Source organism: Pezoporus wallicus, unplaced genomic scaffold (assembly GCF_028554395.1).
Source record: "Pezoporus wallicus isolate ANWC-B61680 ecotype Strahan unplaced genomic scaffold, APGP_CSIRO_Pwel_v1 contig_8090, whole genome shotgun sequence".
Lineage (NCBI taxonomy): Eukaryota > Metazoa > Chordata > Aves > Psittaciformes > Psittacidae > Pezoporus > Pezoporus wallicus.
Window position 1 is genome coordinate 238,472 of NW_026642841.1, and position 13,116 is coordinate 251,587.

General features: G+C 49.7%; 1 protein-coding gene across 3 annotated transcripts in view; it reads right to left on the minus strand.

Moving 5' to 3' along the window:
- RALY (RALY heterogeneous nuclear ribonucleoprotein) overlaps positions 1 to 13,116 on the minus strand; it is a 118,139-nt gene that overhangs the window by 9,181 nt on the left and 95,842 nt on the right. For all 3 annotated transcript variants that reach the window (XM_057432364.1, XM_057432363.1, XM_057432362.1), the window contains 4 exons: positions 12,468 to 12,732; positions 8,071 to 8,143; positions 428 to 475; positions 34 to 194 (listed from right to left, as the gene is read on the minus strand). In XM_057432364.1, coding sequence (XP_057288347.1) covers positions 34 to 194; positions 428 to 475; positions 8,071 to 8,143; positions 12,468 to 12,723 — 538 coding nt within the window. In that variant the 5' untranslated portion in view covers positions 12,724 to 12,732. The remainder of the gene's footprint in view (positions 1 to 33; positions 195 to 427; positions 476 to 8,070; positions 8,144 to 12,467; positions 12,733 to 13,116) is intronic.

Sequence of the window (13,116 nt, forward strand, 5' to 3'; positions counted from 1 at the left end):
TGTGCACACCGGTCTCCACACGCACATACTCACGCTTCAGCTTGGCCGAGCTGTTGGCGATGGCAGCCGACCTGGCAAAGAGCTTGACGGGGAGCGTGGCCTTCACGCGCCGCACGAGCGGGATGGTGACCCGCGGCCGCTTCACAGGGACCACCCTGGGCACCGGGGACACTCGGCCCCGGTACTCGAAGAGCCTGGAGTGGGATGGAAGCATGGGGGGGGGGAGGCTGAAGAACCCTGCAGCACCCGCAGCAGTGCCAGTGACTGGGCGGCACAACCAGAGCTCAGGCAGTGCTGGTGGTGAGCCGGGGCACAGCCTGGCCATGGGACCCCACTGCCCTGGGCTGGACCACCCTCCACCCCACCTCGCTGCAGGGAAGATCCTGCCCCATAGGAAACCCCTTTGGCTGATGCCTCCCCTGCTCACCTGTCATAGAAGTCGTCCCTGTAATAGTCATAATCGAAGTCGTAACCACTGCAGAGACAGAGGCAGGATAGCACAGGTTAATTACTGCTGGCACAGGTTAATTACTGTTGGCAATTTACCATTATTATTCCCCTCATTGCCTGCTGAGCCTCCCAGGTCCTTTATTTATTCCCCCTCCACAGGGGAGTCCCAGTCCTTCCAGCTGGCTGGAGGTGGACTCAGCACAGGAGAAGGATACGGGCCTTGAGCAAGCTGCTCTAACGGAAGCTGTCCCTGCCCGTAGCAGGGGGCTGGAACTGGATGAGCTTTAAGGCCCCTTCCAACACAAACCACTCTGTGATTTGGGGCAGCTGAACACACTGGACAGGGTGATGTTGGCCGCAAAGTGTTAACCTGGTTATCTCAAGGCAGAGCCACAGGTGTGGAGTGGATGAAAACCTACAAACTACGTGGGGAGAAATGCCCACAAGCTCCAAGCCTGGGGAGCAGGGACCAGCCCTCCATCCCCGGGCAGGCACACAGAGATGCTGAAAGCACAGCTAAAGGGTTGTGTCTGTACAGTGGCATCTGAAATGTTCTCATGGCATTGCTGACATCCCTCCATCCTGTGTTTAGTACAGCAGGACCGCAGCAGGCAGACACTGCTCTGCTGCCACCCTCATACGGTTTGTTTTTCATACAATATAGAATTGTTGAGGGAGATGTCAGGAAGAAAAGGGCATTTATTAATTTAACATCTCTGCTAGTGAAGATGTTTAAACCCAGCGTGACATTGCCCACATCCTCTTTTCTTAAGCTTTAATTGCATTTTAACCCGAAGTTGGAGCAATGCATTCTCCATGCCTTGGAGACCCAGCAACAGCTTTCTCTGTTGTGGCAGCTGGTTCTTCATGAGGCAACACAAACCAGCTGGTTAGAGTGGGTAACCCCAGCTCTTCAGAGACAAGACCTGCTCTGGTGCTGCCTGATGCCCCATCACACTCTCAGCAGTGCAAAGAAGAGCAGCACTGCTGAATGTACCAGCCACCCCCAGCTGAACACAGCATGTGGTTCCCTTGTGTGCTGCTGGCCGAATTAATGCTGGTGAAATAAGACGTTATGCTGATGCTCCTTCCTCTCTGAACAAAGATAATGGTTATTGCAGTCCTTGAAAGCAAAGAGTCTGTCCAGCATCATGAAACCACTTGAAGTGGCGTATTAAAAATAAAAGAAGAAAATCTAATAGGAAGAAAGAAAGATTGATGGGGAGAAGGAAGGACTCTGAGCCAGAACAAACCGGAGCATGGGGAGAGGAAAGGATGAGCACTCAAGTATGTAGCTGAGAGTAAATCTGGTGTCCTGCATCTTAGGCAAGAAGTGACAGGAAGAATGTGAGGCTGCTCAGGATGGCTGGTGGGAAGCATGGTTTGGACCTGAAATTCCAGGCTTGACCCAGGGCGCCTGTTCTGGCTCTGCTGGCACTGAGCTTCCCACCGGATGTTTCAGTAATGCTGGTTTCTTACATGTATTGTTCCCGTGGCCCTTGGGTGCTCCTTGGGTTCCCCAGCCGCCCGTGGCAGCATGTGGAGGGTCAGCCTATGCCTCGTGGGTACCTGAAGCACACTTTGGATGGTTGGAGACACCAACCAGGTGTCCTCTGGGGCTGAAGACGGTGCAAGGGGTTGAGGGCAACAAATCAGCACTTGCACCTACTGCCTCTTGTGGGGTTTGCTGCCACCACTGTGCACTGCCATGGTGACTTTCAGAGTGGTGGTGGTAGGATGTGACTATGGAGGTGTTACCACCATAAGCCTTTTGGTTTCAGTTCCATGATGGACAAGAGCCATTTTGCTGACAGTTGCAGCATAGATCTGAGTTTCAACATCATTTCAGCCCTGGAATCCTCCCCTTCTGATCTGACTCACAGACGTTTCTGCTGAGCTCACAGGAGAGAAATTAATATCCTGGCAGCCTTCTGTCCCAGTCACTGCACGATCTGCAGTTTTTCTGTTGTGTGCTTTCCTACATTGAAAGGGAAAGAGAACAGGAGCTCTTGCTGGAATATCACCAGCTGTTTGTGCGGCAGAGGAGATGGGCAGTATGGAAGGAACAAAGGTGTTTTCATGGAGATCTTCATAACTGCTAATTTGATTTTTGTTCTAACCTGGATGAAACCTGGAAATACAGAAATTCTCCAAGAACACAGCTCTCCTCAACCTGCCAATCTATTTTGATCACCACAAACAGAACACAGTCAAAATAGGAAGTAATCTGAATGGAACTAAGGCATTTCTGCACTGTCAGACTTCCCCTCTTCATTTGTTTCTTTTACCTTTAGATGAAACTTAAATGAAATCGCTGCTATTTTGTAATACAGGCTCTGGGGAACTGCTCCTGGGTACCTCCAGCAGTGCCCTGGAGCCAATGCTCACTGTAGCCACATTCAAGAACAAACAGTGGCATCAGTCTGCAGCACCCAGACAGACTCCAAGTGGGATGAAATGATGTCTTTATCCATGGCAAAAATTCCTCCACAGGCTGTGACTCTTGCTGGGAAGTTCGCTGTGGCTTGGAGACCATGAGGCAGCTTTACACTGTTTGCTCATAAACAGCATGAAGCTTGGGGGCATTTGGCAGAATCCTGGCATGCCCGGACTCCTTTTTTCTCACCCCATTCACATGCCTGGTCTGAGCTGCTTCTCTTCCGAGCCAGCTCCCTGGTGAGAGCCCTGCTGGTAGAGCTGTGGGCACCGTGGGCTTAGCAGATGGCTGGCTCCCTGGGGAGACAGGGATGGAGCGGAGCTGCAGCTCCAACCCCATCGAATGGGCATTGCCCTGCTGCTGTCAGCACCGTCCCAGGTGAAGCCTTGCATTTAGAAACAAGGAATGAAGACCTGCATGGGATGGGCACCCTCCATCTCCAGCACTGACCCTGCGCTGCAGCATTTGGGCACCAATGCCTCACTCCTGGGCTTGACTCCAGCACCAATAGGATGAAGCCTGGCCTCAGGTACTGTAGATCCAACCTGGTGTGGGCTAGAGAGGGACGGAGAAGCCTAAAACCTCAGGTGAAGTCCTAAGCCTTTTAGTCAAAACAGAAGTTTGGGACATGAAGTCGTTACTAAACACTATAAATGTTATTACACTGTTTGCAGAGGGATGTGTGAGCAAAGCTGGGCAGCCTTGTGTTTTCCTGATGGAAGCTGCTACTGGCCCAGTTTTGCAGCTTCACAGTGGAGCTGGCTTACAACATGCCTGACCTGCAGGGCAGTGGGTCCAAGAGCATCTACTGATATTTGTGGGTGAAAAGCAAAAGGGTGCATGTGGGACTCCTGCCTTAGCCCCCAGTCCTCAGAAGACACTTCCATCCATTTCAAAAGGAATTAGGGGCATAATTATCCTGGAGAGACTTCCCAAAACCAGTGGGATTCATCCCATTTGGCTTCAGACACTGGGAATGTAAAGATATAAATTCATGCCATGGGCGAAAGAGGCAGTTTCAGGTCATGGTACATCACACCTAAAGGCAAACATCTAAAACACTGTCAGGTGAAGAACTGCTTTTATCCAGCAAGCATAAGGGGAGTGCAGACAACCAGACCATGTAAAAGCCTTGACAGCACAGAGGGCTGAACTCAGGTGAGATGAATCCACCCTCACATTCAGCGTGATGTGAGACTGCAAATCCTCTGATCTCAGCCTCTGGAAGCACTGCTAACCATGCTAACCATGCGACAGCCCTCAAGGAAGGCAGCAGGTTGAAACAAGGGATTTTCGGCAGCCTGTGACTGTATGACCCTGCTGTAACATGGCAGTCAGGCCAAGGGAGGCAGTGGAAGGATGCTTTTACCAGTATCCTTGGAAGTCAGGCACTGAGCAAAATCAGGTCTTCCAATATGCATGCAGGAAAACACCCGAGTGAAAGTGACTGCCCTAGTGTGGGTGATCTATCTGGACATCGTGTGCCTGATAATTTCACTGCACACAGGCTAAACCTTCCTGAGACTGATGTATCATGTGTCAGTGACCTGGCAGGTCTTCCTTGGTGCATAGGGATCATTTTTGCTGTGTTTCAATCAGTGAGTGACACTGCACCCCTTAAAAATCGAGAAGGGACAGTCAGAGTGAGAGGCAGCAGAAGGCTGTAAGGCTGCGTCAAGGAACATGATGCTTCCACCTCCTGATGCATTTCTTCTGCTTTGTTTTTCTTCAGTAGTTATAGAACATTTATTAATGACTCACAAAGGTTCAAAATCCAAATATTCATAACTGAAGGGCAATTGTTCACATGTGCTGGCTTTACATGACATTTGTGGTGCCATTTCTGAGCATTTACCTGAACAGCAAACTTACATTTGAGCTTTTAACTACTGCCTGACAGCCCCGCGCTGATAATCACAAGTAACACGTTGTGCTCAGCTCAACATCCTTCTACTCATGGTTGCACAACCTTCATTATTGCAGCAGTAGAAATAATACCTGTTGGAAAGCTACTAGGAAACTATGGCATTGATCAGTTTTCTGTTCTTGTGTATCTGATGTGAGATTCCTTCCTGCAAATAGCCAAAATTGTGGGAAACTGGGAGAGATGCGGGAAGGGAGTCTGGCATTTCCAAGATGCCAGGGCTGCAGTGGGGCTGCTGCAGGCTGGGACAGTATGTGCATCCTTACTGCCACTGTTGGGTCTGCTGGGTTTGGATACCATTGCCCATCTCCTCCTCAGCCTTGTGGCTGTTTCTCAGCCCTGTCTGTGTGGATTTGGCACTGGGGATTGCTGGGGTGTCACTGCTCCCACCACTGCTGCTGAGACATGGATCTCTTTGGGGATGGGCTGACACCAGCTTTCTGCAGGGATTGTAATGGGAATAACAAGGGATGTGAACGGCACCTGAGCTGGAAGGAGGACATCATCCACTTGCATCTGTAGGCTGTGAAAGTAAGTCAGCAGTGGTTTGTGCCTGTCACCATTCCAGAGACAGTTCCTCAGGCCACTGAGCTGCCAGACACCTGACACCTGGTTGCTCTCACAGTTCTTGCTTAGGTTGTCCTCATTGTCCTTTTGGCTACAGAGCAACATTATGGGGAAGGGCAGAGATTTGTACTTCCAAAAGTCACCTGCAGTGCTGTCAGCCCCCACTGCCCTGGGGCCACCTTCCCTTCCCAGCTCACAGCACAGGAAAATCATTGGCAATGACTTGAATGCAGCACAAAACGCCCCAGGAAATCCTGTCCAGACATTTGCTATGCAGGCAAAAAAAAAATGTTGCCGTAGGAGGTTTTGAGACACGGTATGTGAATACCTGGGGGCATGGTCAAAACACAAGTTCATTTTCCAGCCATCCTCACTAACTCATCTGCAGTATCTCCAGGTATGTCTGTGCTCAGCAGCGGTGGCTGTGGTACCAGGCAGGAGCACTCAGGGGACTTCCCATGTGCAAAGGGATGCTCTGGCAAATGCCAGAGGCAGAGGGAAGGTGGCCCTGGAGATCCAGAGGGAGCAAGGGACAGCAGTGATGAGAGCAAGGTTTGCTGTTAACTAAAGGTATCTCGTGTGGAGAGACCTAAGAAAATATATGATGGCATGAACCTGAGTGCATGTTTTACCTGTTGGAGGTAGATGGGAAGCTACATCCCTAAGGACTTCTATTAAACACCTAGATACACCCCTGGGCCGGTGGATCAAGTGAGGCTGTCAAGACTGTTGCTTCCTCTGTGTCCAAAATGAGTTTTCCCTTCCCCTTGACCCTCTCATACAGACTTGGAGTGAGGCAAAGTAAAACCCAACCTCTGAAAAAAAGAATCTTACGTGCTTTAAGACAGCATCCCTGTAAATTATAGTGCTGTGATTCTTAAGTCTAACATTTAGGAAAATTTATGATGATTAGGGATGCTATCACCATGGCTCACTGCAAACCTGGATTCCCTGCTGCCCGGAAGATATTGTAAGTTCTGTTGGTCCAGATGGCAGAGTTTCAATCTGACAGCCAATCTGGGATGAAATACTGCTTAAAGCTCAGAATACCGTAGTCCTCTGGCCTGTATTTTAGCATATTTGTCTTTGTGGGAGGCAGCAAATGAGAGATGTTTGCATTTCTTCATCTACATGGCAGCCTGGAAGTCTGAAATATTGGTCATTGCAGCAAAAATGGATTAGCAATCAAGGCATGGACAAATAGTGAATGAAATGCTCTTTGCTGCAAGATGTATGGAATGAATTGATTTGCGTTATGGCTAACAGCACCACGTAAGCTGTATATGTGCAGCTAAATAGAAAGATTTGTGTCATCTCTGTTTCCATAGATCAGCACGGGTAATGCAGCCTCCTCTGTGAATCCAGAGGGCCAAGTTCTGGTGAGGGTCCAAGCTGGCCCAGGGTGGGAGGAAAACTTTGCCTGGTGAAAGCTGCAAAGGAAGAGCTCAGCTGAGAGCTCTGTGGAAGGTCTCACAGATGCGGGTGGTGGTGGGAGGTGGCTGTAGCTCTGGTGGGTATCTATGCCAGAAGAGCACTGCCACCACTGAGGTTTTCCATTCTGTGGCCAGGCTGAGGCGGAATCATAGGGTTTTTTTTCATTTCTCTTTATCCCTCTCACATTCTTTTTCTCTTAGCAGAAAACCCTCCAGCTCTCCCACGATTTCCTTTCTTATTACATCCATCAACAACACTAATTTTAGTCTTTTCTTCGCAACAGCACACCTTCTAAATCCTGACCAGTGCCCCAGCCTCCATACCATGAGACTGGCTTAAAAATAATGAGAATTTGTAAATAAAACACATTTGGGGATCTTATTATCTGGTTTTGGTTCTTGAACCTGCAGGGCGCTCCCCAAATACCTTTGCAAGTTTTCCCTTCTGCAAGCACAGGAGCAAGAACTTCACAACTTTCTCCCATATTCCCACAAGTCCAGACTCTGGGCTTAAAGGAAAATCTTCTTATGAAAAATCTTAGTATCAGGTCTCTAGAGCTGGCAACAGTGGCACTGAAAGCTCACTCTGACATCTGTAACATGCCACATCTCCCACAAACCCAGTCCACATCCTACTTGTCCCTCCCATTCCCTTGATCCCTTGGTCACTGCTGCAATGCACAGCCTCCCTTGGGGCTTCCGCTGGCCACCTCCTCAGTCCAGTTCCATCTGATGCCCCCAGGGCTTCCCACCTTCTTTCTTTCTTTCTTCTCTCCTTTTCCCTGTTGGTTTTCTCATGCCCCTTTCTCCAGCATCTTTCCCTAAATTATCCCTGCTCCCTGTTTTCCCCTAACCAGCATGTGCCACTGTGCCTCACTCCTACTCCCGGCTGGGGAAGCTGAGGCTGGAGGCTCGTCATTACACCTCTTTCATGACCTCTGATGTGGTTAAAGCAGGCACTACCTGCATTCCTCCAATGACCTCCAGGTCCAACACAGTTCACAGGCTGGACCATGCCCAGGCAGAGTCCCACAACACCGTAAGTGTTGGCCAGCCTTGGCTCTGCTGCTGCCGCCTCTTGCTGGCTCCCCTCCCTACAGCCTAGCACTGAGGGGCATTGCAAAGGCCCAGCATCCCATGGAGGGGCAAGATCTGAACGTGCAGCAGTGGCCTGGGGGGGAAATGAAAATCAGCCATAGCCAGAAGACAAACACCAGCCCCGAGAGCTCAGCACAGGAGGTGGCGCGATGGAGACCTACCTGTACAGTGCGGAGGCTGCTCTCTTCAGCCCTTTAGGTCTGTTGGGTTTGGGCTCCCCGGCCATGTTGATATCTGCAATGAATGGACACACAGCTGTGACATGGCACGTCCATGCTCACCAGCAGCTAGACCTGCCCATGGAGCAAGGGATGCTGTGCACAGCCCTGCCGTCAGCGAAACGAACCCCTCCACACCTCCAGTCACATTTCCACTCGCATTTAGGATGTTTGGGGCCCGGATGGAGCCCCACAAAAAGGCAAATACATTCTTGCACTTGGCAAACCTCTTTCTTTTACTTTAGAAAGCCATTTATATTTTAAGTCAAAGCCCTGCACATGGTCTAACCCAAGCACACAGATTCAGGACAGGCTTTCAGGAGAACTCGGTGCTGTTATGGGAAGGCGTGGACAATGTATGAAACTGCTGCATGCTGTTAACTGCTAACAATTTATCCTCTGTTCCTTCTAGGACAAAACTGAATGCTGAGCATGAGCCAGCTGGGCATCACTGTGGTCTGGGCTGTGTTAAATGCTGCACAGGGTGCAGGCACATGCCTGCAGCCACCCCACCTGATTTCGGAGGAGCATCTTCTACCAGAGGAAGTGCGAATGAGCTCTTCTAATCTGCTGAGGAAATTTCTCTCCTTGGTCTCGGTGCCTTTGATGTGAGAATAATGTGATACAGCCAATTTCATGAAGGCTGCTGAGAGCCTGGCAATCTAACGCTGAGTGTGGCCCCAGAACCACAGTGAGGTGAGCTATTGGGAGCACAAGGCCTCACCTCTTCATTTCTTGGCCCAGGAGTGAGCAAATTGCCTGCTGTCTTCTGTAATGAGCTGTAAACTTTTCCTGTTCTGCAGGACCTTTCTTTTTAGATAGGTGTCAGACCTCCGGACATGCCGGATCTTAGTCAAGCAAAATGGGATTTCCTTATGTAGATCAAAAGCACCATTCGCATGGGGTTGGACATAAGGTGCCCCACAGCACTGGGACTTGTGCTAAGCTGGTGGCACAAGTCACAGCCCCTGAGGTGCAGGTGGATTTGAAGCTCTGTACAGAATCCCAGACTGGTCTGGGCTGGAAGGGACCTTAAAACTCATTCAGTTCCAACCCCTGCCACAGGCAGGGACACCAGCCACTAGAGCAGCTTGCTCTGGGGCTTGGGGTTCATGGATCTGTGACTGCAAACTGGGGTATTCATAAGCTTGCCTAACAAGTGTGGTATTAGGGTGTTGCTCAGCTATTACATTGAATGTTCCTCTGGAGGAAGATTCAGATCAGCATGTGCATTTTTCTTTGCTGCCTTTTGTCCTCCATCATACGCAGCTGCTAAGGGGAATGCAGAAGAGCACTGAGCCTGAACGCTAGCAAGGACATGCATGGCCATGGGACAGGTCCATGGATAACTGCTGCCAGTGTGAACATTATGCATTTGGTTCCTTTTCTGAGTCTGTTGAGCAAGGCAATGCTTCTGGCAATGCTGTTCACTACAGAGAGTAATAAACTCTTCCACAGTGAAATTCTTCCATGGTGTATCCCAGAACACGCCCCTCCTGTGCCGCAGTTCCCTTGTCGTGAACCCTTTTTTGCTGTCAGTGTGCCTCTTGCCAGCTGCCAGTCACTTCTCTTGCCAACTGGATTGCTAATGACAGCCCCATGCTCATTAACACCCTCCAAGTGACACATAATGAAAGCCCAATGGTGGACAATGACAATTAGCTCCATGTTCTGGTACCAATCACTACTGTGGAGCCTGCATTGGTGCATGCAGAGAGCCCTACAGTGGTGATGGGCAGTCAGGTCCTTCAGGATTCTCTTGATAGTAGTGAACAAGGAGAGACAAAAGCTCACCGTGCACATCAGTCTGGAGAGATTTTGCATTATTCCCATTCTGCAACACAGAACCTACCTGCCCATCCCAAGGAAGTATTTATCCCTCCTGCCCATATCCTGATACCTTGATTGCACTAAAGGGAGAGACTGTGCTTTGTGTAGTCAACATGGTAGGGTGAGGTTATGGTGTAGATCCAGCTTCCAGTGCAGAGCTCCTCCACTGGCATGGTAATTGCCTCCTGCAATGACTGGGGTGTCTGGGAGCCTCTGGAGAAAGCACAGAGGTTGCCAGGACCTGCCTGGCAGAGCAGTCCATGTCCCAGTACAGGATGGGCTAAGCCGGGTTTCAAACACCTCCATTTGGTGATGCATCAGCACCTTGCTGATCTATTAAAATGTAAGATCGATTGTCTGCATGTATGGTAACAAAAGAGAAAAAAGTGGAAGAAATGCCATTAGACCACTTAGCTTGAGACCTGACCTCAGCCAGGAGATGCAAGCTAGAAAGATACTGCATACTCCTTCGTTCTGGTATGTGCTGGAAAACGTCACCTGCAAATCACAGCACTCATGTCACATGCAAAACTATGAGGTTTTCCCATTTCTTACATGATGGTGCAAATTCTCCTTCCCATGTGAGCTGAGGCAGGAAAGGCAGTTTCACTCCAATTGTGCCATGCGGGACTGATACAGCTGACTCATTACAGCAAGTGCTTGCTGTGCCCAGTAGCTCTGGATTCAGGCAGGGATGCTGTCCTGCTCACACTGGGGACACATGGTCCTATGTGGTCATCACCTCCTCTTTTTCTAGGGAGGGACTTCCTACCTTGTTTTGTGCAAAGACATTTGCTAACTACACTGTTCAGCTCTCCTCTGCCGGGTCCTCCTGAAAGGGGAGTGTCTCTGTGGTCTCTGAACAGCAAAGGAAAGCCTGCTGAGCTCTTCTGCGGCAAGACTGGCCCATGAATGGAAGGCAGATAAAAGGGAGCTCAATTTGCACCTCACCCAGTACATGTATAGGACTCCCAGCTATAATATGGTCCTTTTGACTTGTTTGCAAGCCAGAACTCTGGGACCAGCACTGCGAATAAGAGGCTCCTATCATGGCAAACCTTTCATCTCTCTCTTCAGCTAAGTGGGCAAGTGCTGCCTGGCTCTTAGCTGCATATCTTTTATCTGCCTGGAGCATCACAACGAACTCCTTCGCTCCTCAAGGCCCACTCTGTCATTACCTATGGACTCTGCAGATGCGGGCAATGCCTGGGTTGGAAGTACCCCTGGCACACTGCGCTTGGCCTTGGTCTGCAGCTCCGCTCTCTGGACCATGAGAGAAGTGAAAGAAGTTTTTCACGCTTGAGTAAGTCCTAAAGATCAGACCTAGCATGCGACTTCTTATTTCAGCCTGCTGTGCCAGAAGCAGGGTGGGAATGGGCTGCAAACTGCTTTCCTGGGTGCCCAACAGCCACTGCCCGCAGCAGGCTTGGAAATAACCATTTTTCATTACAAATACTGTCTCCAGTTCCAATTCTCAGCTTAGAGCTGGTGACAACAGCTTCTCAGCATATGACACTTGAGAGCAATCTGCAGAATAAGGATGCAGCTGGGAGCAGCTGGGGTGGTTCTGTTTGTTATTTCTTATCACACAGCAGTGCAGACAGGAGACTTTCATGTTTCTGAGGGGGCGAGTTATTTAACATCAGCTGGCTAGAGTTAGTCTGAGCTAGTTTGAGTTTGACTATCACCTCTCTAATTATAAATACTCAAATATGCCAGGCAACTTATGTGTAAGTAAGGTCTCAGGGAGACCTTACTGCACCATTTCAATATATAAAGGAGGCTTATAATAAAGCTTAAGGGAGCCTTTATCAGGGCCTGGAATGATAAGATGAGCAGTAATGATTTCAAATGGAAGAAAGGTAGGTTTAGGTTGGCTATAAGGATGGGGCTTTGAGCAACCTGGTCTAGTGACAGGGGGGTTGGACTAGATGATCTTTGAAGACTCCTTACAATCCAAATCATTCTACGTTTCTATGTTTCTCCCTCGACAGCCAGGCAATATCTTTTCCCACCCTTGTTTTTCTTCACCATATCGAAGATAAGGACATGGGATGATTCAGAACTGTGTTTTAGCTTCCACAGTCACAGCCATAACACGAGGGTTTGGACCACAGTGTCACAGCCCTGAGGATACTTTCTCTGAATGGCCATAACCAGCCTTGCTGTGACCTATATGCACATGGGACCCAGGAGCCTTCAGCCCCTACCTACCCAAGCTGCGCTGTAGTAGCGCTAGTCTCCAGCTCTGTCACAGCATGTCTTTGTCTTGCTGTAGACCCTGTTGATCCTGACCCATTGGTTGACTTCCCAGACCTGCCTTGTCACTATGGACCCACTCAGTCATCATTGGGTTGTGTCTGACCAACGTCACCATCACTGGACCTGACCCTCATCTGCAGATCGATGTCCCAGTTTGACTGTGGACTGGACATCCCTTGACCATCCCCTGGGGAGCAACCAAGTCACGTTGCCCCTGGACACCCAAAATAGCTGAAGAAACAACTTACCCAGTGTCTGGCCAGCAAGCACACGTCCGTTCTCACCCAGGACAGCAGCACGTGCGTGCCTCTCGTTGGAGTACTGTACAAAGGCATAGCCCTTGTGAACCGAGCAGCCCACCACTCGCCCGTACTTGGAGAAAATGGTCTCCACATCTGACTTCTTGACCACAGCTGTGTTGAGATTGCCAATGAAGACTCTGGAGTTGATGGACTTGGGGTCATTCTTGTTCGTGATGTTGCTCGTCTGCACCTTCAACGACATCTTGAACACCTGAATGAACAAACCGATGGTCAGGGAGGTGTGTTAAGGGGATTGCTGGAGTCTTACACAGAGGGGTGAGGGATAAATCTCACAGTAAGCCTGGAGCAAAGGAACCAGTTCCTCAACATCAGCAAGTCACAGCTGAGGGGGTCCCATCTCCAGAGACCCCCTGTGTACTGGGGAGGTGACTGTCACAGCTCTTGTTGGAAACCTATTTATCAGGCTGACACTCTGGGTGCAAGCTGGTCGCTTTTAATGGCCAAAACAAGATTTAAATGCATTTTACACCTACATAAAGCTTTAATACTATTATACAAAAGCTTCTACCTCTCCATACTTAATTACAATTCAAAGGACTGCTCTTTTGAAAGCAGTCTGTACTCAGCACCTTTG